Below are 27,818 nucleotides of genomic sequence, written 5' to 3'. Positions count from 1 at the left end.
GTGTCAGTCAATGTGAGTGTATATACATTAGTTTTAAGAATCCATTTCAAGTTTTACCTCTCCATAAAGTACTTCCTATTCCCTCTAACCAAATATCATTTCTCCCTTATCAGATTTCTGATAGTCTTGTTTATAATTCTCCCTTATTTTTTTATGCTCTTTTTCTCCATCTGATAGATATTAAATCTCTTCTTTTCAGGAAATGGAAAAATTTGTCCAGAGCTCTGGGGAACATGGTATTGTGGTATTTTCTCTTGGGTCAATGGTTAAAAACCTAACTGAAGAAAAGAGTAACCTGATTGCTGCAGCTCTGGCCCAGATTCCACAGAAGGTAAGAAAAAGGAAACAAGCTTATTTTGCTGCCTTGGTCTACTTGAAATTTAGAAAGAGGTTCTGCTAAGCAAGATTTCCTAAAAAAATTCAGGTGGAATCTTATAATAGAGCTTACTTCTAGTAGACTATGTACTCAAATATCTTCTAAAGTATTAAACCTAAGGAGAACACTATGGGGCATTAGATTATTTATCAAATTTAGCTCTTGTTTTGCTGTTACAAAGGATTATTAAAGGTTAAAAAATAGGACCTGAACCGCTATAGCTGATCTAGTATACTTCTCACCTTCCTGCATGAGCAGCATTTTCTCCAAGGATCCTGGACTATTTTTAGCTCACAGAACCTGGAAACAAACTGGTGTTGACATAGTAGATGGTAAAAGTAGGACCAGATGGTGGAAAAATAGTCCAGATCCCAAGGATTCCTAGGATAAGGATACCTTATCCCCACATATCATGGGGTCTCAGGATCAAGGTGTAGCTGGGCTCAGATTGGTCTCAGGCTTTTCTAAGCAGAGGCATCTGCCCTTATGTTTCTTCTCATTGGCATGGTCTGGTAATTTGCATATTAGCTATCGTACTCTAATACTATGTGTCAGATAGAATATAATTCTATCCTTCTGCAAAGGATGAATTTCATTCCAATATTTCCCACTGCAGTAAATAGTGCAAGTATTAAACCTGATCTCATAGAAGAATAAAATGACTCAGACTTGCCCAGTAACCCAGCTGTCAGAGCTAGTATTTGACCAGCTCCTGTTCACCATTCTTTCCATTGCACTACATTATATCTCTGTATATTCCTTGTTTTAAGTTTATCTCTCTCAATTCATCATCCACACACCTACCAAAACAGTGCTGCTCAAAATTCTTCACTGCCTCCCTATTGCCTCTAAGACAAAATGCCAATTCTTCAGCCTGCCATTTAAAGCTATACATGACTTAGTTCCAACTTACTTTCCCATCTTTCCATCTGCTAAATTTCAAATTACATTTCTAGATTTTACCTGAACTTGGAATTCTGTCTTGCCACTTCACAACCTTTGACAAGTTATTTCCTGGGCCTTTTCTTCATCTCCCTTTGGAATCCTTATCTTCTTTCAAGGCTCAGTTCAAATTACTGCCTCCCTGAAGCCTTGCCTGATCTCCCTTAGGAATGTCTTCTTTTTGTCTTCTTCTCTCATTACTTGTTTTCACTTATTAGAATATGTATTGCATCCACCAGTATATTTCTATAGGCTCCTTACAGCCAGACACTGTTTTTCTTATCATTCAACAGCACCTAAACAATGCTTTGCACACATGCTTGTTGAATTGGATATAGTTAACTAAATATTTCCTGAATAGAGTGAATATAAGTAAGCCTTTCTCAACAAGCATTAAAGCAAATTCATTGTGTAGGCAATGCTGAATTTTAAAGTTGAGAGCTAGGCTGGTACACAGAATACATTTGTATAAATTTAGTATTTGTACTGTCTGTTCTAATCCAGTCTTGTCAATTGACTCTAGGAAGATGCTTTAACTTCTGTGTTCATTTCCCACCCTGTCTATTATTACAGTTTCCTCATCTATTAAACAGGAATGGGAATGACTATAATGACCTTCTTAATAGAATGCTTATGAAAGTTCTTTAAAAGGATAGATACAGGGTGGCTTGATGGTGCAGTGAATAGCGTACCAGCCCTGGAGTCAGGAGGACCTGAGTTCGAATCCAGCCTCAGACACTTAACACTGATTAGTCATGTGACCTTGGGCAAATCACTTAACCCCAATTGCCCTGCCTTCCCCCCTGCAAAAAAAATAAAAATTTAAAAAAAGGATAGATACCAAAGATGCTTTAAAAATGCTCATTGCCTACTTTCTCTGGGTCTAATTTTCTTCAATTATAAAAGTCAGGGTTGGACTAGATTCTCATTAAAGGTCCTTCTGATTTTAGCGTTTTATGATTCTACTCACATTACATTTTTTTTTCCTTTTATTTTGAAAGGTTCTATGGCGATACAAAGGAAAGAAGCCAGACACATTAGGTCCAAACACCAGAATCTATGACTGGATTCCCCAGAATGATCTTCTTGGTAAGACTATGGATTAGAAATGTTGAAAGTTTTGAACATTTATTTTCAAAATTTAATCTTATCTTCTTGGTTCTCTTCCATTGTAGAGAGAGAGAGGGAGAGGGAGGCATAGAAAGAGGGAGGGAGGGAGAGAGAGAGAGGAAGACAGAGAGCGAGGAAGAAGAGAAAGAGGGAGGGAGAGAGAGAGAGAGAGAGAGAGAGAGAGAGAGAGAGAGAGAGAGTTTTGTCTGTTACACAAATCTCATTGTAAGTATAGAACATTTTTCCAAGTGAAGTATTAATGAAAATTCTCCATGCCAAGAAACTAAGTGGTTTATTTTATGAAACATTTCTATATAATAAGAGACTTTGAGAGAAAAGGTAATGTATACTGGTGAGATTTGGAACTTGGGAGACGTAGGTTCAAATTTGGTCTCTGACACTTATTAGTTTTTGTCTCTGGACTAGTGATATACCACTATGAGCCTTAAGAAACTTTGTAACTAAGCAATAAAAAAGGTAATTATCATATGTCTTTGATATTGTATCTAGGTTAATTCAAGGATAGTGCATTGAATTAAGGGTTATGGAAAAATCCTGAATGAATTAAGTTACATATTCATTCTTGATCAAAGGTGTCAGCGACACCTAAAAATCCCAAAGTTGTCTAAAAAATTCAAACAATTGATCAGGCCAACAGAAGATTGCAAATTAAATACAAAGTAGTTATAAAACTCAGCTAGCCTTTCCCAGATGTTACTCTTAGTATCTAAGGAGAAAAAGATTTTTTGTTTTTTGCCTTTTTGGAGGGCAATTGGGGTTAAGTAACTTGCCCAAGGTTACACGGCTAGTTTTTGTGTGTGGATGTTAACTGTCTGAGGCTGGAACCGAACTCGGGTCCTCCTGACTCCGGGGCTGTACTTTACTCACTGCTCCACCTAGCCGCCCCAAGAAAAAGATTTTTGTCTTCCTGAAAGCAGACAACTTAGATGATGATAATTATTGGAATTTACTGAATTACTAACCCATCAGTAGGTCTGTTACTAGTTCCAGGCTCTACTATACTAAAGGAAGCATGGTACAGTGGAAAGTATGCTAGATTTGGGGTTCAGGGATGTGGGTTCAAATCCTGACTTCCTACAAACTAGATCTGGGACCAGATCCTGCATTCCTAACAAACTAGATTTTGACCTTTATAAATCATTTAATTTGGGGGGTCAAAAAACTTCTTCATGTGTAAAATGAGAGATAGTTGGACCACATGAATTCTGAGATCCCTCCTAGTGATCCTATGGACAGATCAAAATGGTAAAACATTTTGGTAAAGAGGTAAAGGACCTTTAACTTATTTTTGTTGTTGTTGTTTTTAAAAATATTTGATAACTATAATTAAGTATAACTGATGTCCTTTGTAATCCTCTGATATTTTATGCTGTAAAAAACAAGATTCTGATAAGGAGACCATAGGTTTAACTAGACTACCAAGAGATCCATCATACACAAAAATAAAAAATGATTAAGAACCTCTACAGGGGCAGCTAAGTGGAAGAGTGATTAGAGCACCAGCCCTGGAGTCAGGAGGACACAAGTTCAAATCCACCTCAAACACTTAAGACTTAGTAGCCCTGTGACCTTGGGCAAGTCACTTAATGCCAATTGCCCTACTCTGCCCCCTCTAAAAAGCAATATATATATATGAAGAACCTCTATAATGAGAGGTTCAGTTCCTTCTAGAAAAATTACCATAAGGATAAAGTCTATGGATTTTTGAACATTCTTAGCCATCTCAAATTGCAGGGGGGGAGATAAATTATGAGAGGTTCACAACAAAAAGAGAAGAAAAAAATCTGGTAAAGTTTCAACTTGGGTACTTAGGTTTGAAATGACAACTAAGAATTAAGTTGATTACAGTGAGAGAAAGTTGAAAGTGATCTGCTTTCTTTGTTATTGTTGCTGAAATAAGAGAAATAGAGGGGAGTGGGTTTCCATAGAAATAGTCTATCAGGGAAATCCCTGAAAAGGAAGTGCCATAGTTTGGGAGCTCTCCTGAAAATGAGGCCTCTCTTCTCTAGTTGCCTCTGTGCACATTTTTTAAGCATTAATTAAATGTAAGAAAGTAAAATTTTTGTGGTCCCCCTTCAGTTCCTTTGCTTACTAATCATAACTGTAGCTAGAAATCAACAGAGACACTAACTCATGTTCTTTCCTAACATATTCAAAGTTCCAAAGTGATTCCATTTTTAGAACAATTTGTTACATTAATAGCACTGCCTCAATGACTTACACTGTGCACTCCTTCTATTTCTAAATCCATTGTAACTTAATTATACTGATCTCTTTTCTTTCCATTTCTGCCCTAGGTCACCCCAAAACCAAGGCTTTTATCACTCATGGGGGAACCAATGGGATCTATGAAGCTATCTATCATGGAATTCCCATGGTAGGTGTGCCCATGTTTGCAGATCAGCCTGATAACATCGCTCACATGAAGGCGAAGGGAGCAGCTGTTGAAGTGGACTTTCATAAGATGACAGCTGCAGAGATGCTTAATGCTTTGAAGACAGTCATCAACAATCCCTCGTGAGTTTCCTAATTCACTGCTTTCTTACCACTGATAACCGTACCTACCAGTACTGGGAACTGGGAGAGTGAAGCAAACATCTGGAGTCACAGGACCAGTTTGGATCCTAGTAGAATACTCAGCCTGGAATCACGAGTTCAAAGCTGGTCTCAGATATTTACTAGCAGTGTGACCCTGGACATGTAACTTCACCCTGTTTGCCTCAGTTTCCTCATCTGTAAAATGAGCCAGAGAAGGAAATGACAAACCACTCCAGTACCTTTGCCAAGAAAACCTCAAATGGGGTCACAAAGAGTGGGACGTGACTGAAATGATTGAACAACAACCTGTGTAACATTAGGACCAATCATTTCACCTCTCCTAGGAGCTTGGATTGGATGGCCTCTCAGATGTGTAGGGGACCCTAAATGTATGATCCTACAATCCTGTAAATTAAACCTAATATTTTCAAAGCATTTTTTTCTTTTACTCTTGTTACTTTTCTCTTCTTTCTCTCTGTTTCTCTCTCTCTCTCTCTTTTTTTTTAGAATGTCTCCTTATCTTGCTCAGGCTAGAAGTATACTGGCCACTCAAGGATCAACCCCATTGCTAATTAGTATGAAAGTTTGCCACAATGTATTTCTACCCTTGTCCGGTTCTTCCCTTCTTAAACAGCTTAGTGGTGCCCTGTTCCCAAAGTCTTACCATACTGATGCTTGTCAATTCATAAAAGCCCCAGACTGAACTGTCTTCTGGATTGAGTTTTTGATATGTCACAAAGGTGCTAAGCACCTTAGACATGCCACTCATCATCCTACTCCTTGCATGTGATTGGCTTCCTACTTGTTTATGTGGCAACCATTGTCTTCATAGTCCCTAAATGCTGCCTGTTTTGCTGCCATACATTGGGAAAAACAAGAAAGAAACAAAAGAGGGCACAATTTCCTCAAATATTTAATGCAGATTGGCTTTGACCCTTTTGCAGTTTAGAATTCTCAGACTCCAATGATCACCCACCCTAAGCCTCCCCAGTAACAGGGACTAGAGGTATGCCCTGCTGTGCCTGGCTTCAAAGAACTTATTTTCAATGAAGTAAGATGATAATCTGAAAGGCAGGTATCACATTTGGCCACCTATTTCATTCACCTATTACAACATGCTACTGAATCTCCCTATAAGATGTTTATAGAACATTGCAAACAATAGCCCCTTAAGAAGTATTTGGCAAATGGAATTAATGAAAATCATATTGGGTCATAAATTTCTTTAAAACTACCTTTTGGAACAAAGGTTTCCAAATGTAATAGCTCCTTCAGTACTTCAGGGAAGCCATGACCTTATTGTCTCTTCAAAAGTGAAACTCACAACATCAACAACTTCTCAGCCTACTTACTAGTCATATCTTTCCATACACATCATCCACAGACCATCTACTCAACCCAACGGAAGAGTCCTATTAGGTTTTTTTACACTTTGTGGATACTAGTGCAGGGCTGAAGCTGTTCTTCTGCTTTCTGACCCTCTTAACCCTCATAATGGTTCCCATATGATTAGAAAAGGAGATTGGGCAATTCTATGCCCATGATCATTTTCCACATATGATTCATAAAAGAGATGCCCTAGGGGAAAAAGAAAACTTCATCAGTAAATACCAAGAATCCTATTTTCTGTTTTGCAACATTTGATGACAGAGAATAAATTCTTTCAGTTTCAGACAGGAAGTCATATGGCCTACAATTCACTCCCTTGTTTCTTTTTAATAAAGGATAATTATGTGGCTGGATTAGAAAGATGTTCAGTGGCCTTGATCAGCTCCAAACAGGACTATCTGCTGGGTGACCCTTTTATACATATTCTAAGGGGGGAAAAGTAACTTACTTTCTTCTGCTTTATGTATGCGTTTCCATTTCAGATACAAAGAGAATGCTATGAGATTATCAAGAATTCACCATGACCAACCCGTGAAACCCCTAGACAGAGCTGTCTTCTGGATTGAGTTTGTGATGCGTCACAAAGGTGCTAAGCACCTTAGACCTGCTGCCCATGACCTTACCTGGTACCAGTACCATTCCTTGGACGTAATTGGCTTCCTACTTGCCTGTGTGGCAACTGTTGTCTTCATAGTCATCAAAAGCTGCTTGTTTTGCTGCCAGAAGTTGGGGAAAACAGGAAAGAAACAAAAGAGGGCATAATTTTCTCTGATACCGAAGGCTGAGGAGGGGGGATTGAAGAGGTGAGGAAGGAACCTGGAAGATCTCCACATTGGTATAATTTAGTCTAGCTGCTATGAGATTTGAAACAAACTCCTCCTTTTTCCATTTTAATAATATTTATAAAACTATTATATACATCAAAGCATTGTAGATAAGTCCTGAAGGAGATGGAAAGATAAGTTAGATAGTTCTTGTCCTTCATGAGTTCACAGCCAGTTTAGAAAGATAAGACATGTGTGCAAATAATCAGAGTGGCAATTATAATATAAGACACATACCAAAAGAAGCACTCTAAGAGTTTTTCTTTTCATTCTCTAGTTTGTGATATTAAAGATTTTCCCAGGTAGATTAGGAAAACAATAATACCAAAGTCATTGGGAAATAACATCAAGGTACAGGAGAAAAAAACAATTCAAGTGGAATTATTCTTCAGTCTTACACTTGATCTTGGTTGCCTGACTACATTTCTTTGATCTTCTATCTGTCCTTTCCACATGCACAATTGTTATTTGACATCCTAGAATATAATTTCCAAAAGTCACGTAAGTACCTTTTAGTCTTGATCTATGCCTACAACTTGCCCCAAATGGTTTGTGTCCATTGCTTGGTGCTCTAGGACTGATAATTCAGAGACCTGAGCTCTACTACAAACTTTGCTGAGTAACCATGAGACTTCTTGTCTCTGGGGTTCAGTTTTCTCATTTGCAAAATGAGAAAGGGGTAGAGATGGTTTGAGAAAATGATTTCAAAATTCCTTCCAGCTCTAAAACTGAAAGTGTTCAAAAGACCCAGAGTTCAGTGCTGACATTTTGCTTCCGTGAGTATCTATGTCATAGCTGTGTCAGGGCTGTGGAGATGCAAAATTGCTTATGCTTGAAACTTACTGAAGACTAATTTTAATAACCAAAGTCCTCAAATTCTACTCAAAAAATATTTACCTTATTCTATGACATCAGAGTAAATTATAGAGAGGTCTTAACTCCATGTTTTGACACAAACATCTGTTCTCTTTGCAATATACTACTGAATCTCAGACTTCACTGAAGCAAACGGGACCAGGACCAGAAGCCTTGGTATTTATTTGGCTTGAGGATACCCAGACTGCTGCAGAGATTTTTCTGGGTTACTTTTAGAAGCTTTGTAATTGTCAGGAGCCTATACTAAGGCAGGACATAACAGCACTTTGTCCTTTTGCCATCAAACATTGCCTTTTAGTATGTGCCTTAACTTTGAAAATTCAGGATGGTTCATGTCCATTTTCTACTAACCAAATAGCTATTCACATGTGGCCTGAAGCATCCTTGATCTGTGCATCAACCATTCAGTTCAGCATTTCCCTCTTCAAGGCTCATTGTTGTCTTCTTTCTAAAGAAGTAGTGGAATTGTCATTTATCAGAGCAGGAAATATGCTTTGGTTTATCTATCTGAAAAGAAGGCATACTCCCATACAGATCTTTTCTGAAAAGTGAGGGACTTGGAGATTCCCAAGTGCAGTAGACTGGAAAATAAGCATAATTCCACCTAATTGTAAACTGTTTGAGCTTGTCCTTCCCTTTCCTGATATCTTCTCCTGTTCTCTCTTGTTAAAAAGGATTGCTAAAAGTTTTCTTCCACATTTCATCTTGACTAGTAATACCTAAATTTAGTGAAAAGTAAAATTATTCCCTTGTCTTATAAGAAGAATTACACGGAATGCTTTTCTTTTCTCAGTAAGAAAGATTATCTCTTATATAGTAATGGGAAAAGTGGGGATATATTAGAGTAGAGGAAACTATAAAGGAATACTGGAGGAAAAGTTATTGTTCAGTAGTAGAGTAAAATAAAAGAATAACAAAATAAAAATCTTATGAGTACCATGCATTTTCATTTTTTAAAAAATCATTTGTATTATCAATTCTTAGACCATAATCAACATAATAACCCTCTGTGGGAAAGCATTGAATTTTAGTTATCTAAAAATTAAATTATTACTCTCCTATCTAAACAAGAGTGCTATGGTTTAGTGCTTTGTAAGCCTTGTTTCTTAAAAATAATGGGATTTGCTAAAATTCTATTTTAATCTTTTGATAGTGTTTGTAGCTAAGTTAAATCTTTTCAATTAAAGGCATTCTATCTCTTTGTAAATTTCTAAGCATCATTCAGACCCTACCTGACCAGGACTATTTTTCTGTCTTAAACTTTCTACATATGGACAGAGATTTGCATAATGCTCCTTAAATTGTCTATCAATGTGCTAATTATGTTAATTAAGCATTATGTGTTTGTAAGTCTTGGAACAAAAGTATATATATTGTTGCTGGAATTCTTTCCATTGTAATATGTATGTCTACAAATGCCCTCTACCACCTTGGTTAAAAATTGTAAATTCCTACATAACTTTCAAGTTCATTTTTCAAAGTCATACTTACAATTCATATATTTGTGGCATTGTTAAATGTTACTTCTTGAATTTGAGTGAAAATAACAATAAATGACTGCATATGCTTTGTATGCTGATTTTAGGTTAATATGCAAATAAGCATTGTAAATTCATTTTTCAAAGATTTTTCAATTAAAAAATGATTGTTATAGTATGTACATTTTTAAAGAGTATTTGTTTTATGTTGGGGAGTGGGGAATCCTAAAATTCATGGGGACAATAGCAGTCATTGGCCTAGATTTCTGCCTACTTTGCTAATGGATTTCTACCCCAAACCAGTGGAAAATAGATACCAGAAAACATGGTATTCAGAACTTCTATTTTCAGAATGGTTTGACATATATAAATGTCAAAGGTGTTTGACATAGATGAAATTTTGTGCCTCTAAGATAAGACAATACTTTTATACCTCCCTCATCTAGCCACTATCCCACTCACCACAGCAGATCTTCCAAATCTTTTCATGCTTTTGAAAACCTCCACATTTCCCTCTTTCTCTCCGATAAATGAGAATCTTGACTTATATTTCACTGACAATATAGAGACTAATAGCAGTGCTCCTTTTCTCCACTTATCCTCATTTCATATCACTCAAATGCCTCCCCCAACTATCTCCTCCACCTGTCTCACAAAAGAAATGACCTTTCTTATCAAGGCAAACACCTCTATTGAGGTTTAGGATTTAGGGGTGCTTGAGACCCCAAAATATCAATGTGCCATGTCCTGCCAAATGAATCAAATCAAGTCTTCTCTCAGCCAAAGTAAGGCAAAGTTTATTAAAGTTTCACCAAGATGAGTAGACTCTTCAGAAACCTAAGTATCTGTGAAGCTTGTATTGACAAGCAGGCCAGAATAATCTGACACAGAGTGAGGTTGGGCTGGATTGAATTCTCAGCCCCTTCATGGAGCCCAGATGGATCTTAAATACAGAAAGAGTGTGGGAGGATTTAGGGGTGGTCTAGAGGAGGGCTTTGGGGAGGGTCTTGAGGAGGAGTCTAAGGGGGATCTTTGATGGAACTGAGGTCAAACTCCAAGAATGGGATTAAGGGTGGGAAATGGCTGAAGGCTACCTGGAAATGACACAGTGGAGGACTAGGCTAGTTTAAGGGTAACAGATTTGGGTATAGATATTTTGATAGGATCAAGGGTGGGAAGTAACTGGACAGTGGAAGGCTAGGCTAGGTTAAGAGTAAGATTTTGGGGTCTAGATAATGAAAGGCCAATACCTGCAAAGTTTATTAGAAGTTCACTTGAATTAGACACAGAGTAAGCCTGTGCTAGGTCATTCTATGGTGCTCTCACAAACAAGGAGACAAGATGGGGTCTTACATACAGAAGGTTGTGGGAGGAATCTAGGGGTGGTCTAGAGGAGGAGTTTGGGGAGGGTCTTCAGGAGAAGTCAGATGAAATTAATGAGTGATTAAGGGTGGGAAGTTGCTGGAGGCTACCTGGAGACTACAGACTAAGGTGGGTTAGGCCAGTTCCAGGGTGCATTGATATTTTGATAGGCTCAAGGGTGGGAAGTCTAGTAACAGAGGTTTGGGCCCAGACACAAAGTAAGGTTCATGCCTCATGCAAATGCCTCATAAGATTTAATCAGAGTTCAAGGGGGGTTCCCAGAGCCTATACCTCAAAGATTCAAGGAGAGCTCAAGGGGACTCCCAGAGCCTATACCTCGTCATTTGATACTCTTTTCTCTCTTGTGATGATTAAAAAAGTTTGAGAGACATAATTTCTGGGTAACTTAATCATTTTATTAATAAGGTCATCAGGTTAATAAAAGGATGGTCATTTCTAAGGTCAGCAGGTTAATAAAAGGATGGTTATTTTGCTGTCTCTTTTAGACCAAAGACAACCATGACAGATGATTCACAGCTCATTTAACCCTCAAATGATCCATGAAACAGTAAATTTAATGGGTCTTCATGATTGGAAGTGGGCTACATTAAAATTAAGGGCTAAGTATCTCTTGGATAGGGAGAGTATCTCTATACCATAACACCCATAGCTTCAGGCTTTCATTTCAGAGAATGTGTACCCCCACAAAAACCTGAGCAGAATGCTATAGCTTTCCAAGGGTGGGGCCATGAATGAAAAAGTGAGTCCAATTTCATCATCAGTAATGTCCTAAAGAACTGAAAAGGTCAGGACTTTGTAACAGGGTGGGGTGAGTTGGGGGGCTCTGAATCTCCCTAAAATAATTGTTTATTAATAACCATTTCTCACATTCTCCCATTTGATTCTTGAGAAGAGTGGCCTCCTAAGTGAATCACTAACTGGTACAACAAACAATTCATCCAAGGTTTCTAACTATGGTACTTAAGAGGGGAGACAATTTAAGAGGAAAAAGGAAAGATGGAGAAACACACACACACACACACACACACACTCTATGATAAAATCAAAGAGAACAATTCCTTTGATAAGTACACGTTACAGATAAAAGACACAAAGGAAAAAAGTAAAAGTGAAATAAAATTCAGTTCCTCTGGAAACATCTGATACAGTCCTATGGTTTGAGTGTGGTCTTAAGTTCTTATCTGACTCAGGTCACTTATAGAAAGTCTCTTCTCTATTAAAAATTTCTTACAAAATTGATTTTAACATAAATTTAAATTTACTTTGCCAATTACCAGGTCAGATGATGAAAGTTAGCTCAAGCCTTATGGCTGTTACTAGAAAAACAATTTTGGAAATTTTTAGACCAGGAATTTATGCAGCATTAGGTTTAATAAATCCTTTCTACAGATTTATACTGAAAGGTGGGTAAACATGATTAATCTCATAATTATTCTACCCTTACTCTTAGGTTATAGCTGGTTACAGACTGATTTCTAAAAATCTTTTCCTTTGCAATTTCTAGTTCTTAAATGAAATCAAATCACTAAACTAAACATTTAAGCTTGGGGCCAAATCCTGAAATATTAAAATACTGACACCCTAGCTCACTTCTTAATCTACTACTACATTATTATTTTGTACATCAGTCTTTTAAGAGTTAAATCCATAACCCAAAAGAATTAAAGAAAAATTCACATTTCTAACAATCTTTCTAAGACAATAAGTTATCAAATTAGGACACAGAGGCTAACCTGCCTGCCCCCCCTGCACCTTACACAGAGAAGAACAACAGAGGCTTCTCAAGTAGGGCAGCCCCCACTTAGAGGGAATATGTAAACAGGGTACAAAGACCCCAAACTACCCCCAGTCTGGTTGAGGTACTGGCAGTAGAGTGAATAGGCTTATTACCTCACCTTGATTTGGAGAAAGCCTGTGGCTGAGATAGTTGCCCTTCTTTGGGCACCAGAAATGTTGAGGTTAGAGTGCAAATGATAAGATCCATGGTATGTGTTAATAATCATTAAATATCATATTTTTGGCAAAGGTCTGAATTAACCAACCAGATTGCTTTGTCTTACTTTAAAAATGCCTTTTCCTGTGGCAACAACTCCTGAGACCAGATAAACATGGAAATAGAATTTCCCCTTTCCTTGGGACATATTCCATTCAGGAGAAAAACAGAGACATCCTGAGATCATAAATTCCAAACAGACTGCTTTTTCTTTGCTCTCTGAGTGAGCTCAGAGAATACCTTTTCCTATGCCAACAAAGCCAGAAGACGCTAACTTTTTGGCCCTTAAAGATTAGACTGTTATCTCAAGGCATTGACTTGAGAAATGAGACTTTTTCTTATCTTAATAATTTTTGAATATATACAATGTTATGAAATGTTAATGGTAAAGAAAACACAGATATACTGAGTTATAATTTCTTTTTTTTTTTAAGCAATCGGGGTTAAGTAACTTGCTCAAGGTTACACGGCCAGTTATTTCTGGGTGTGGTGCTGAGTGTCTGAGCCCGGGATTCGATCTCCAGGTCGTCCCAACACTGGAGCTGGTACTCTTACTCGCTGAGCCACCTGGCCGCCCCATGAGTTATAATTTCAATTGACATTTTGTCAGCTCTCCTATTTCAATGAATTTTACCATCAATTCAATTAAGAAAATTCCTTTCTCATACAATGATTAAACATTTATGGAGATCATAAATTTCAGTGACACAGCCATCCTGAATGGGCATGGTTCTAAAATATATTTAAGCTTTCTCATTCTTTTGTTCAGCTGTTAGAACTTAGCTTCTAGCTCCTTGTACATACAAGTTCCCTAGTTTAAGGTAATAAATACTATAACTATATATCACCTAGCCTGTTTTCTCCTTTAACCAAACTTTTCAGGTTAACAGTTATGTTGATTGTTGTAACGTGAATGACAGTGAGTGAGAACATTAATCATTTTAAATGGAATTTATTGTGGAGCATAATTAACACAGGGACTGCCAGGGGTCATGTCCCCAAATAAGGCAGCCCTGAACACATACATCTTGGGGTTTATATAGACAAAAGCCACAACATAAATGTCACCAAGGGGAGCAAGCAGGAAAAATACAGAAGGCAAAGGATAGCATTGCTTAATGATTGTTGTCCAGTGGTCAGTTTGTTACTCAACTGGAAAGTTCCCAAATCTATTTCCAGAACTGAATGGGGAGGTGGGGGTGGGCAGGGTCATGGGCTTCAGGTAGCAGGCTTGGGCAGTCTTACTTAGCAGGTTTGCTGCTCTGTTGAGTTTTGGGCAGGTTTCCTAGGTAGTTCTCCTATGATGGGGAGAGATGGGGGATGCTCACAAAATGGCGGTTTACTGCCGTGATGTTCCATCAGATGGAACTCTTGCATGGGATAGATGCAAAAGCGCCTCACTTCATCAAAGTTACTGATTCAGGGACCTCAGGCTTCATTTTTCCTGGAGGTTTAACTTTGATGGATTCAGTAAATTCCTCATTCGCAACTTCAAAATGACTCCCACTAGTTTGGTTGAAGTCTGAAATTCCATTGAAGCTAGCTCAGGGGGTGGGGATAAATTTCTGTATTGATTAGATCCCCTCTGGCGATAGATCATAGGAAAAGTATATGACGCTGCTAGCGTTGGTCAACTAAAGGTGGCCCAACATTATGTTGGTCACAATAGGGCTCTTTTGGACCAATCACAGTCACTTTATTTTAAAATACTGCATCACAGCTATGGAGGATCCTTACGACTCTACCCATTATAGAGAAGCTTAATAAACTTGCTTTTTTTTGGCTAGGAGAAGACTTGAGTCAAATTCATTGGGCAGGAACTGGTGTGTTGGTATTTTGGGGTCTCGAGCACCCCTAACCTTAGACCTCCGCATTTTTATGAAACCCTGACCTTATCACTGGGAAGCCAGCCTCTACTCCAGGTAAACTCTACACTTCTCTGATGCAGTTACAAAAATGTATTTTATCTCTGTGTGACCTGTTTCCTGAATTTGTAAAAGAAAAAATAATAGTTGTTGTGGGATCAAAATGATATAATGATTGCAAAATGTTTAATATAATGACTGATGTATATTGGATGTAACATTATTATCTCTCTAACTTTGAAGTGCTTTTTGAATGACAGAAGTGATAAGATCAATTATTTTATATGTCTTTTGAAATTCATTATTATGTTGTTGCCATATTTCTAAAATTGTGCTGTATTTCTAAAAGTCTACTTAGACAGTAAATTAAAAAAAAACAATTTAAAGAAGAAATGGTGTTAAAGCAATTTTTAAAATCTGGATTGTGTTGCATGTGAATTGCATTTTTTATGTTATAAAATTTGATAATTTAAAGTTGTTATATTTGGTTTACAAACAGGTAGTAATAATACTGCTGATATTTACTATTAGCTGGTTGTTCATTTAAAATTTTGACTATTATGGAAATATATAGTGATTTAAAGTTATAGTTTCCACATTATTAATGATGAGATGAATGATTCTCAGTACAAGGTGAATTGGAAATTCATCTTGTAGAATTCTTATTGAGTAAATGAGAAACCTTGAAAAAATAGGGATGTGGTTTGAAAGCTTGCTTCATCTAAGGATGTATATAAATACATAATTAATGTATTATTATTACTATGTATTAATACATAAATAAATAAATAATTTGAAGGTTTATGGATCACCATATTCACCATCTATGTGAGAATTCAGAATGTAATTGATTTCTAGTGATAAGTTGATTGCATGGCATCAATAAAGTTTTAGTTACCTTAATTTGGTTAAAAATGATTTCTTTATATTCATTAACTTAATGTGGAATTTTACTTGTATGTGAAGTTTCTGTATAAAACAATTTGAAAACACATCCAACTGAATTAAGGTTTCCAGATTGGTAAGTAATTGGTTTTGATTTCAAAGTTTAAATTTAAGAACATGATAATTGTTTTTGATATTGTCACTGGTAAATAGTTGTATTATCTGTGTTGTAAGAGAAGCAGTTTCTCTTATAAAGTCTAAAAGTTGTTAAATTGAGAATTATATTGTGGTAGAAATGGAAAAATGATGAATGGGACACTCTGACCATGTGTTGCAATATTTTGAAGTATGGTAATTTGGGAAATCATACACTTCCAATTTTGTCTTTGTTTAAAAGGAAGTTTCAGTTACGATTGTTTTTGCTATCATTTATTAAACTTGTCAGATTGTTAACTAAGTATTTGGAGTTACTGTTTTAATGCTAAAACCTAAAATTGTTCATCAAGTACTATATGTGGAAAGGAGATTGGGTGAAAACTTTATTCAGATTTGTTCTGCCCATTCAGAACAGTCCTCTATGTATTGGAGTTGGCAGATATGGACACCAGTGTCAGCCCCTATCTGGAGTCCATTGTCAATTCTTATATTGTAAAATTGCTAAGGCCCCTGGAAACCATCTGTATAAGTAAGGTCATCAGCCTTGTATTGCAAATTTCTATGATCAGAGCAGTCAGTAAAAGATATGAGCTCTTTTGTGTTATCTACCTGGGAAATACAGTATTATTTTTCATCTAGAATTAGAACATGTGCATTTGTTATTTAGAACATTTTTTTGTTATTTAGAATATTTAAACATAATTGTTAATTAGAACATTTAAGCAAACTGCCTAAGACTCATCTTAAGATGCTCCCATTGTTGAAAGGGATTCTAAAAGCAGTAGTACTCCAAGAGAGGGCAGCCAGGGGGAAATTAAGTCACTTTGTCTTCCTTTCTTCTGTCTCAGATTATTGAAGGAAAAAGAATATTAGGCTTAGAGCAAAAAGATGCCTGGATCTGACTCCTGCTTTCAACACTTACTAGTTGTGTGACTATGGTCAAGTCACTTAACCTTTTTTACCTTTTTCCTCATCTGTAAAACATACAATAACATTTGTAGTTCTAAATATCACACAGTTGTTGTTAGGTTCCAAAGTATATAAAGTCATTTGGAAATTAAAAAGATCTCTGTATATCTTAGCCATTAATATGCACATGTTTTCAGGAGGAACCAAGATGGTGGAATGGAAGCAGTAATTTTTCTAAGCTCCTCCATGAAAAAATGAATCTGAATGGATTTTGGAGTGTCAGGATTGACTGAGAGACAGAGTGGCAGAATCCAGCCCAAGAAAGTGCCTACGTGGGTCGGGGCAGCAGGGAATACTCAGGGGCTGCAGCAGCTCAGACTAGAGAGCAGACTACAGCAGAGAGAGAGAAGGAGCCACAGCCAGCAGACTCACCCAACCCAAGGGTGATTTGCAGCCATCTCACCACTGGATGGGAGGATCAGTCAGAGCTGGGTAAGAGTAAGTGCAGCCCCTGCAGCAAAGACAGCAGTTTCTCCTGAGGCTATCAGCCCACAGCCTGGAAGTTTAAAAATCACTTGCCTAATTTTCCAGGGGTCAGGATGGCAAAGTAAACTCTGGCTGCTCCGATTCCCCCTCCCTGGCCAAGAAAACCCAGGGATAAATGTCCCACCCAGAGTAAAATCCTGAAAAAGCAGAAATAGTCTCAGGCTTAGGAGTCATGGAGAAAGCATATAACTGAGGCAGTTAGAAGTCTGAAGAGAAGAGAGGGAGGGGTCCCAACAAGCCCCACCTCAAGTGACCAGCAAAAACCTGCCTGAGCTGTAGCCCAGGGGCATAGAGGCAGAAATCTGAAGTGGCCAGACTACCCCTCACCCACAGATTACTCTGTGAGCCTCAGGATAACTCAGGGGAAACACTGAGAATCCTGGCCTTAGACTCAATCTAGACACCCAGAGGTGACAGCACACAAAGACAACAACCAGGCACCTAGCCCCCAGCCTGAGAAGCTTGGGTCAGAGCTCTCTGTACTCCAGGAGCAGAAATACAGTTTAAAGGACAGGAAATAGGCAATTACAATGGGATGGAAGCAACTTGCAAAGACAAGACCAAAGACAATAGATCCTATTATTCTGAATGAGAAAAATCACTTTCAGGAAACTCCATGGACTCTGTGTCCACACCTGAGACCACAGATGGAAATATGAACTGGTCTCAAGCCCAAAAAGCATTCTTGGAGGAGCTCAAGGAAGATTTTAAAAGCCAAATTAAGGAGATAGAAGATGAATTTAAATCTACAGTGACCAAATTGGAAAAAAGTCTCACTGAAGAAAACAAATCCTTAAAAAGTAAAATTAGTGAATTAATTGGAGAAAATATCTCCCTAAAAAAGGACCTTCAAAAACTAACCAAAGAGAATAATTCACTAAAAATCAAAATCAGTCAAATCTAAGCTCAGGACTCTATGATGCACCAAGAGTCAATCAAACAAAACATGAAGATTGAAAAATTGAAAGAAAGTGTAAAATAACTCACTGGCAAAACAACTGACCTGGAGAACAGATCCATGAGAGATAACTTAAGAATTATTGGTCTACCAGAAAGCCATGATGAAAAAAGCAGGCTGGACAACATCTTCCAAGAGATTGTCAAAGAAAACTATCCCGAAGTCCTAGAATCAGAAGGTAAAACAGTTATCAAAAGAATTCATCAGTCTCCTCCTGAAAGAGGTCCAAAATTGAAAACTCCAAGAAATATTGTAGCCAAATTCCAAAATTACAAGATTAAGGAAAACATATTGCAAGCAGCCAAAAAGAAACAATTCAAATATCATGGAAATACAGTCAGGATTACACAAGATCTAGTAACTTCTACATTAAAAAATTGAAGGGATTGGAATTTGATATTTCATAAGGCAGAAGAACTAGGAATGCAACCAAATATCAACTACCTAGCAAAACTGAGCATAATCTTTCAGGCAAGGAAATGGTCATTTAATGAAATAAGGGACTTCCAGACTTTCCTGATGAAAAAGCCAGAGCTCAGTGGAAAATTTGATCTCCAATTACTAGAGTCAAGGAAGACATAAAAAGGTAAACAAGGAACACAAACACTCACAGATAGACACATGCACACATGCACACTCATGCACATATGCACATAACTTGGGATGAAATAAGAGCGAAATGTTTACATCCCTATATGAGAAGCTGATAACTATCAATATCGAAATTTATAGGATTATCATGACCTTTAAAAGGGTTAGACATAGATAGAGGGTGTGGGTATAAATGAGATAATCTGATGATAAAAAAAAAACTTTATTAAGGGGGTCAAAAGGACTGTAATGGGATAAAAGGAAAGGATAAGACAGGAAAAGGTAAATTATGCCATATGAAGAGCATAAAAACACACTATAGCAGAGGGGAAGGAAAGAGGAAGAGGAGCATCATTTGAACATTATTCTCACTGGTTAGGGTTCAAAGATGGATCAACATAGTCAGTTAAGTTTAAGATTCTAACATGAAAAGACACAAAAATTCATTAAATAGAGGGAAAGGAGGGAGGAAGAGGAGCACTGTATGAAATTTACTCTCATTGGTTTGGGATCAAAGGGGGAATAACACTCTGATAAGTATAAAAATCTATTGTGTCCTATAGGCAGTAGGGGGGGGGGATAAGAAGGAAGGGATTAGAAGGTTGGGAAATAGTAGTAAGGGGAGAAGGTAGGTAAAGAAGGGGGGGTCACAGGGAGGGAACACTGAGGGAGGTGGTGGTCAAAATGAAAACCCTTAAGGAGGGGAAGGGAGAAGGAAGAAACAAAAACATAAGCAGGGGAGGGAATAGGATGGAAGGAAAGACACAAGTAGTAATCATTACTGTGAATGTGAATGCGAAGAACTCTCCCATAAAACAGAGGAGGATAGCAGAATGGATTAAAAACCATAATCCTACAATATTCTGTGTACAAGAAACACATTTGAAACAAAGGGATACCCACAGGGTAAAGGCAAAAGGCTGGAGTAGAATGTATTATGCTTCAGCTAAAGTAAAAAAAAAAAGCAGGGGTAGCAATCCTTATCTAAGATAAAGCAAAAGCAAAAATAGATCTGATTAAAAGAGATAAGGAAGAAAACTATAGCCTGCTAAAAGGCAGTAATGAGAATGAAGCAATATCATTACTTACCATATATGCACCAAATGGTATAGCATCAAAATTCCTAGAGGAGAAGTTAAGGGAATTACAGGAAGAAATAGATAGCAAAACTATACTAGTTGGGGAACTTAATCTCCCCCTCTCTGAACTTGATAAATATAACCTCAAAATAAAAAAGAAAGAAGTTAAGGAAGCAAATAGAATTTTAGAGAGGCTAGATATGACAGATATCTGGAGAAAAATGAATGGGGATAAAAAGGAATATACTTTCTTCTGAGCGGTTCATGGTACATACTCAAAAATCAACCATGTACCAGGGCATAAAAACCTCACAATTCAGTGCAGAAGGATAGAAATATTAAATTCATCCTTCTCAGATCATGTTGCAATAAAAATCACATGCAACAAAGGGCCACGGAAAGACAGACTAAAAACTAATTGGAAATTAAACAATTTAATCCTAAAGAAAGAGTGGGTCAAACAACAAATTACAGATACAATCGGTAACTTCATTCAAGAGAATGAAAAAAATGAGACAACATACCAAAATTTGTGGGATGCATCAAAGGCAGTTCTTAGGGGAAGTTTTATATCTCTGAGTGCATACATGAATGAATTAGAGAAAAAGGAGGTCAATGAAATGGCCATGCAATTAAAAAAGCTAGAAAAAGAAGAAATTGAAAATCCCTAATTAAATACTAAATTAGAAATACTGAAAACCAAAGGAGAGATTAATAAAGTTGAAATCAAGAAAACTATTGAATTAATAAATAAAACTAAGAGCTGGTTTTAGGAAAAAACAATAAAATTGATAGACCCTTAGTGAGTATGATAAAAAAAGAAAGAAGAAAACCAAATTATGAGTATCAAAGCTCAAAATGGTGAATCTACCTCCAATGAAGAGGAAATCAATGGATTTGCTAGCAAATTCTATCAAACACGTAAAGATCAATTGATTCCAAATACTCTACAAACTATTTGGGAAAATTAGTGAGGAAGGAGTCATACCAAATTCTTTTTATGACACAAATATGGTACTGATATCTAAGTCAAGAAGAGATAAAACAGAGAAAGAAAATTATAGAACAATTTCCCTCATGAATATAGATGCAAAAATTTTAAATAAAATATTAGCAAAAAGACTACAGCAACTTATCTCAAGAATAAAACACTTTGATCAGGTATGATTTATTCCAGGAATGCAAGGATGGTTTAATATTAGGAAAACCATCAGTATAATTGATCATTTCAACAATAAAACTAGCAGAAACCACATGATTATCTCAATAGATGCAGAAAAAGCTTTTGACAAAATACAACATCCATTCCTATTAAATACAATAAAAAGTATAGGAATAAATGGAGCCTTCCTTAAAATAATAGGTAGCCTCAATTTAAAGCCATCAGCAAGTATTATATGTAATGGGGATAAGCTAGAAGCATTTCTAATAAGATCAGGGGTGAAACAAGGGTGTCTACTATCACCCCTTTTATTCAATTTGGTACTAGAAATGTTAGCAGTAGCAATTAGAGAAGAAAAAGGAATCAAAGGAATCAAATTAGGCAAAGAAGAGACCAAGCTATCACTCTTTGCAGATGATATGATATACTTGGAGAATCCTAGAGAATCAAGTAAAAAAACTACTTGAGATAATAAATAAACTTGGCAAAGTTGCAGGATATAAAATAAACCCACGTAAAGCCTCAGAATTCCTGTAAATTTCCAATGAAATTCAACAGCAAGAGATAGAAAGAGAAATCCCATTTAAAGTTACTGTAGACATTATAAAATATTTGGGAATCTACCTGCCAAAACAAACCCAGGACCTATGATCACAACTATAAGACACTTTTCACACAAATAAAGTCAGATCTAACTAATTGGAAAAATATCAATTGCTCATGGCTGGGTCGAGCTAATATAATAAAAATGACAATTTTACCTAAGTTAAATTATATATTTAGTATGAATCCAATCAATTTACCAAAAAACTCCTTTATAGAGCTAGAAAAAATAGTAACAAAATACATTTGGAAGAACAAAAGGACCAGAATAACAAGGCAATTGATGAAAAGAAATGCTAGGGAAGTTGGCTTAGCTATAGCAGATTTTAATCTGTATTATAAAGCAGCAGTCAATGACTATAGTAATCTATTGTTTGATAAACCCAAAGACCCTAGTTTTGGGGATAAGAACTCACTATTTGACAAAAACTGCTGGGAAAACTAGAATATAACATGGCAGAAACTGGGCATAGACCATTATCTAATACCATATAACAAAATCAAGTATAAATGGGTTCATGATCTATGTATAAAGCATGATGCTGTAAGCAATCTCAGAAAGTAAGGAATAGTTTACCTGTCAGATTTGTGGAGAGGGGAACACTTTATGACTAAACAAGAATTAGAGAGCATTATAAAATGCAAAATGGATAATTTTGATTGCATGAAATTGAAAACTTCTATACAAACAAAGCCAATGTAACCAAGATTAAGAGGGAAGTGGGAAATTGGGAAAGACTTTTTACAACCAATGTCTCTGATAAAGGCCTCATTTCTAAAATATACAGAGAATTAAGTCAAATGTATAAGAATACATGTCATTCCCCAATTCATAAATGATAAAAGGATAGAAACAGGCAGTTTTCAGAGAAAGAAGTTAAAGATATCTATAAGCATATGAAAAAATTCTCTAAATCATTATCAATTAGAGAAATGCAAATCAAAACAACTCTGAGGTACCACATCTTACCAGTCAGATTGGCTAAGATGACAAAACAGAAAAATGACAAATGCAGGAGAAGATGTGGAAAAATTGGAACACTAATGCATTGGTGGTGGAGTTGTGAACTGATCCAACCATTCTGGAGAGCTGAAATTATGTCAAAAGCTATGAATAATTTCATACCCTTTTACTCAGCAATACCACTTCTAGGGTTGTATCCCAAAGAGATCATAGAAGTGGGAGGAAGACCCATATTACAAAAATATTTATAGCAACTCTTTCTGTGGTGGCAAAAAATTGGAAATTAAGGGGGTGCCCATAATTTGGGGAATGGCTAAACAAGTTGTGGTATGTGAATGTAATATGAATTACAATGAAGGTAATGAATGTATTGTGCTATAAGAAATGAGGAGCAGATGAACTTCATATGTATCTGGAGGGGCTAATACAAACTGATGCTGAGTAAGAAGAGTACAACCAAGAGAAATTTGTACGCAATTACAGACATAACATATGTTTGATGACGAACTTTGATAGACTGGACTCTTCTCAGCAATGCAGGGTTATAAGTCAACCCCAAAAGACTCATGATGGAGAGAGATTGTCTACATCCAGAGAAAGAGATAGAAAGATTTTGAATCCAGATTGAAGCAAACTACCTGCTCTTTTTCTTTTTCTTGTTTGGTTTTGTTTCCTCTTTCCTATTGTTCATTCCATCTGATACAGTCCTTCTTTATAACCTGATTAATGTCTAATGTGAAAGTATTTGCAGATCCTATACTTGATTGTATACCATCATGGAGGGGGGGGGAAGAAGGGAGGGAGGGAAAATTTGAAACTCAAAGGAATTGTGGAACTAAATCTTGTAAATTAAAAGTAAACAAACAAATTAATAATGACCAAAAAATTAAAAAAAAGTTAGGAGAATTGTAGAGAATTTGAGTTAACCTCCCCCACATGGTGAAAGGAACAAGGGGGGGAGGCACAGCAACTTCATCGGGGCCCCATTGGCCACAGCCCTAGGTCCCTGGGCACCCTGAAGCCCACTCCTGTAGGTAAGCAGATAAACCTCTGCTCTCAAAACCCCAAGTCCTTGCTCTCACACCACTGGAAACTGGAGTTTCTGCTCCAAGTTCCCTGAAGCCAAGCAGCAATAAATAATTAAATAAATGAATGAATGAATGAATGAATGAATGAAATAAAAACAACAACGAGAAATCCTGGCATTTATATAGCCTCTACTATGTGCCAGCATCAGTGCTAAGTGCTTTACAAATATTGTCTCATTTGATTTTCACAATACCCCTGGAAGGCAGGTGCTATCATTATCCCCATTTTATAGATGGGGAAACTGAGGCTGACAGGGTTGAATGAGTTGCCCAAGGTCACACAACTAGTGTCTGAGGTTGGATTTGATGTTAAGTCTTTCTGACTTCATATCTATTGTTCTACCCACTACAACACATGTTTTGATTGGTTCAGACACTTGGTCACACTCTGTGTGTCTTCTACAAAATAGAAAACCAGTTAAGAAGCCAAGACTTGAGTGGTGGCAGAGAGGAGGAAGAACCACATCTGAGGAGTCATCTCTTGAAGAGAAAGAGAATGCCTTGCTTTAGATCTCCTCCTGACTTTGTGAGCCTCAGAGGGGCCAAAGAATTTTGGACTTCCCTTCATGACCCTGGCAGCGTCCCCAGAACAAATGATATTAGTGTCTACACTGAGAGTCAAGGACAGACTTTACAGAGATTGAAGGTTCCACAAAAGGCTCAGGGGAAAAACCAACAAAAACCTATACCATATTTAACAGAAACATCTGACAGCTCCAGAAGCTCAAAGGGTTTCCAGGAACTGTGACAACAGGAGATCTTTAAGTTTTAGACCACTTTCTCTTGGACTTTATATATAATTGGTAGGTTATAAAGCACATGAAGGAGAGAAATAAAGTCTGGGACAGCAGACTGAGGTCAGATTGTGAAAGACTTTGAATATCAAAATACAAAATTATCATTTTATTAGAGGAACTAGGAGGCCACTTTTTCAATAGGAAGATAACAGTCAAATCTCTGTTTTAGGAATATCACTTCCTTTTGTGGAAAATGGATTAATTAGAGAAAAGGGAGACTAAAAACGGGAACACCATTGGTAGCAGGAAAGATAGGAGGTTGTAGGGACCTGAAATAGACTGGTTGATCTATGAAAGGAAAGAAGGGGACAGATGGAAAACATGATATAAAGCTAGAATTGAGGAGACTTAATACTTTCCAGCAAGCAACAAAATATTTGGCTTCCTTATACCAGTGACGTTGTTTCACTGGAAAAATGCCTTTTACACTATTTTCCTTTGGTATTATTGTAATGGCTTAAATAGATTTGGGATTGTTTTTGGTTTGGGGTTGTTGTTTTTTTCTCTCCAGTAAGTTTTGGTTCTCTCTCCTTCACTAGCATTAAGCATCTAGCTTGTTAGAACTGAGGAAGTTTTACAATTAAAGGACTGTATGGAGTGAAACTGAAATGTAAAGGATCATTTCCACTAACTTTCATACCCTAACATATTAAAATTCATTCTGCATAATTACATATGCTAGAGTATGTGAAAGCATATTGTAGGACAATAGAAAGAGGCAGTATAATTAGAGAACTCCATGGAGTGGCTCCAAAGATTTCGGCTCAGACTAACTTGCATTGAAGTCTTAACTCTAATGCAGGCTGTTTGACCTTAGGCAACTGGGAGGCACAGTGGCCAGAGCACTGGACCTGGAGTCAGGAATTCAGACACCTGCTAGCTATGTGACCCTGGGCAAGTCACTTAGCCCAGGGAGGAGTGCATAGAACATCAGAGTTTTTTTTCAATGTGCTAATTGGTTTGGTTGATTTTTTCCCCCTCTACTATCTTCTTGAATATTTTTATTTTTTATAAGAATTGACTTTGCAGAAAGCAGAGGGAAAAGATTATGGGAGAAAATGTGGGTAATGTAAAAAAATCATTTAAAAAAATTTTTTTAAATGCAAGATGTTAGAATCAATTATCATTACTTCTATTAGTGTTTTAGCTACCAAGTCTTTCTAAGATAACAATGGAATAGAAAATCATTTGGTACTGAATATTATCCTGCCATAATCAAAATGGCCCATGTGTTCTATTAATAATTTCATTGATATCTTTTGATTTCATATGATTTTATTCCCAAATATATTCCTTCTTCTCCCCTTCTCAGTGATCTGTGCCTTGCAACAATGGTTAAAAAAGCAAAAGTAGCTTAGCAAAAGCAATCAACACATCAACTACATCTCACATTATATATGTCTCTGTATTTTTTTGTCTATCTATCCATTTATGAAGGCTTCATAGACCTTAAAATAGAAACATGAATTTGAGAAAGTAAACTGGATATGTTTTAAATTAAAACAACTTTATCAGTGGAATGAATCTGTGGACTCAGTATCCTCATCTACAAAATGAGGATCCTTCCAGCTCTAACATTCCAGGGATCTGTGACTATTTATGGTAATGAAAAAAGCAGCTGAGCAAACATTCTATGACTACAGTCTCAAAGGAGCTATCCCAATATTTTTGGTATCATAGTATGTCCCCTGTTCAAAATACTAGCTCCCTATTGCCTGTGAGATAAAATACAACCTCTTCAGATTCAGACCCAGCCTTTAAGGCTCTTCACAATTTGGGTCCAACTTAACTTTTCCAGCTTTATTTTATATTCACCATTGGGTAGTTCTGACCTTTTAGATTTCCATTGTAATAGAATTCAACTGACTGTCGAATGGCTGAATAGATTACATTCTCCAATATCAGCTACCTTCTTGCTCACCTTGCCTTCTCAATTCCCTCTTTTCAAGCTCAGTCCCTGGAGGCAATATGATAGGCAAAAACTGTAGGAAAGGGGCAGTGTAGTATGAAAGAGTCCTGGATTCTGACTCAAATTACCTGGATTTGAATGGAGGCCTTGCCAATTAGTACATGAGTGATCTTAAGAATTTGGGCCTCATTTGCTTCCTCTCTAAAATGAAAGGGTTAGACTAGGTGATCTTTAAGATTCTTTCCAAATAAAAATTCTACAGTCTTTTGACATACCTATACCTTCATTCTGTCTGATTCCAGAGGATAAGAATAAGATGCAAAAAGGCAAATGTAGGCTTAAAATAAAAATCATTTTTGTTTCACTAGCAATTAGAGCTATCCCAAATTGGAATGAACTATCTTGGAGGGTGGTCAGTTGCAGAACCCTAGTTCTTCAAGCAAAGGTGGGCTGACCATTGTCATGAACATTGGATAGAAGACAATCTAAATTGGACTAAACGGCCACTGTGGTGCCTTCTAAATCTGAGATTCTAGAGCTTTGTGGTTCCTTTTGACAGTGTAAAAAGAATCCTGAAACTGGCTGTCAGATAGAACATAATTCTATCCTTCTTCAAAGAATGAATTTCATCCCAGTATTTCCCACTGCAGTAGATAGTGCAAGTATTCCCCCAATCTCATAGAAGAATAAAATGACTCAGACTAGCCCAGTCACACAGCTGTCAGAGCTGGTATTTGACTACCTCCAGTTCAACCTTCTTTCGGTTGTACTACATTATATTTCTATATTTTTCTTGTTTTCAGTTTATCTCTCTTCAATTCATCATCAACACAGCTACCAAAATAATCTTCCTAAAGTATATTTCTGATCCCGTTACTGTGCTGCTCAAAATTCTTCAAAATCCCTATTGCCTTTAAGACAAAATACCAACCCTTCAGCCTTCCATTTAAAGCTGTCCATGATTTAGTTCCAAACTATTTTTCCACCTTCCCACCTGCTAAATTCCAACCTAAATTTCTAGTTTTCCTGAACTTGGAATTCTGTCTTGCCACTTCACAACTCTAGACAAACAATTTCCTGTGCCTTTTCATCATCTCCCTATTGAATCCTTATGTTTTTTCAAGGCTCTGTTCTGGAACTACCTCCTGAGTGGAACTTTCCCTGATCTCCCTTAGGAATGTGTTCTTTTTATCTTCTTCTCTAATTCCTTGTTTTTTCTTATTTGGATGTGTATTGCATCCACCAGCAGACTTCTGTAGTCACCTTAGGGACAGATGCTGTTTTTTCTTTGTGTTCAACAGCCCTAAATAATGCTTGGCACACATGCTTGCTGAGTTGGATATGGTTAACAAAACATTTCCTGAAGAGAGTGAAAA

At 36.9% G+C, this 27,818-nt stretch overlaps 1 protein-coding gene across 4 annotated transcripts in view; it reads left to right on the top strand.

Moving 5' to 3' along the window:
• LOC138175063 (UDP-glucuronosyltransferase 2A1-like) overlaps positions 1 to 9,736 on the top strand; it is a 30,662-nt gene extending 20,926 nt beyond the window's left edge. For all 4 annotated transcript variants that reach the window (XM_069105351.1, XM_069105355.1, XM_069105354.1 and 1 more), the window contains 4 exons: positions 200 to 331; positions 2,320 to 2,407; positions 4,747 to 4,966; positions 6,859 to 9,736. In XM_069105351.1, the coding sequence (XP_068961452.1) occupies positions 200 to 331; positions 2,320 to 2,407; positions 4,747 to 4,966; positions 6,859 to 7,138 (720 nt within the window). In that variant the 3' untranslated portion in view covers positions 7,139 to 9,736. The remainder of the gene's footprint in view (positions 1 to 199; positions 332 to 2,319; positions 2,408 to 4,746; positions 4,967 to 6,858) is intronic.
• Positions 9,737 to 27,818: the final 18,082 nt, after the last annotated feature.

Source organism: Petaurus breviceps, unplaced genomic scaffold (assembly GCF_028583685.1).
Source record: "Petaurus breviceps papuanus isolate PSGF00001 unplaced genomic scaffold, PetGlider_PUasm1.0 76, whole genome shotgun sequence".
Lineage (NCBI taxonomy): Eukaryota > Metazoa > Chordata > Mammalia > Diprotodontia > Petauridae > Petaurus > Petaurus breviceps.
The sequence above is the reverse complement of the archived record's forward strand: the minus strand, read 5'-3'. Positions and strand labels throughout refer to the sequence as shown.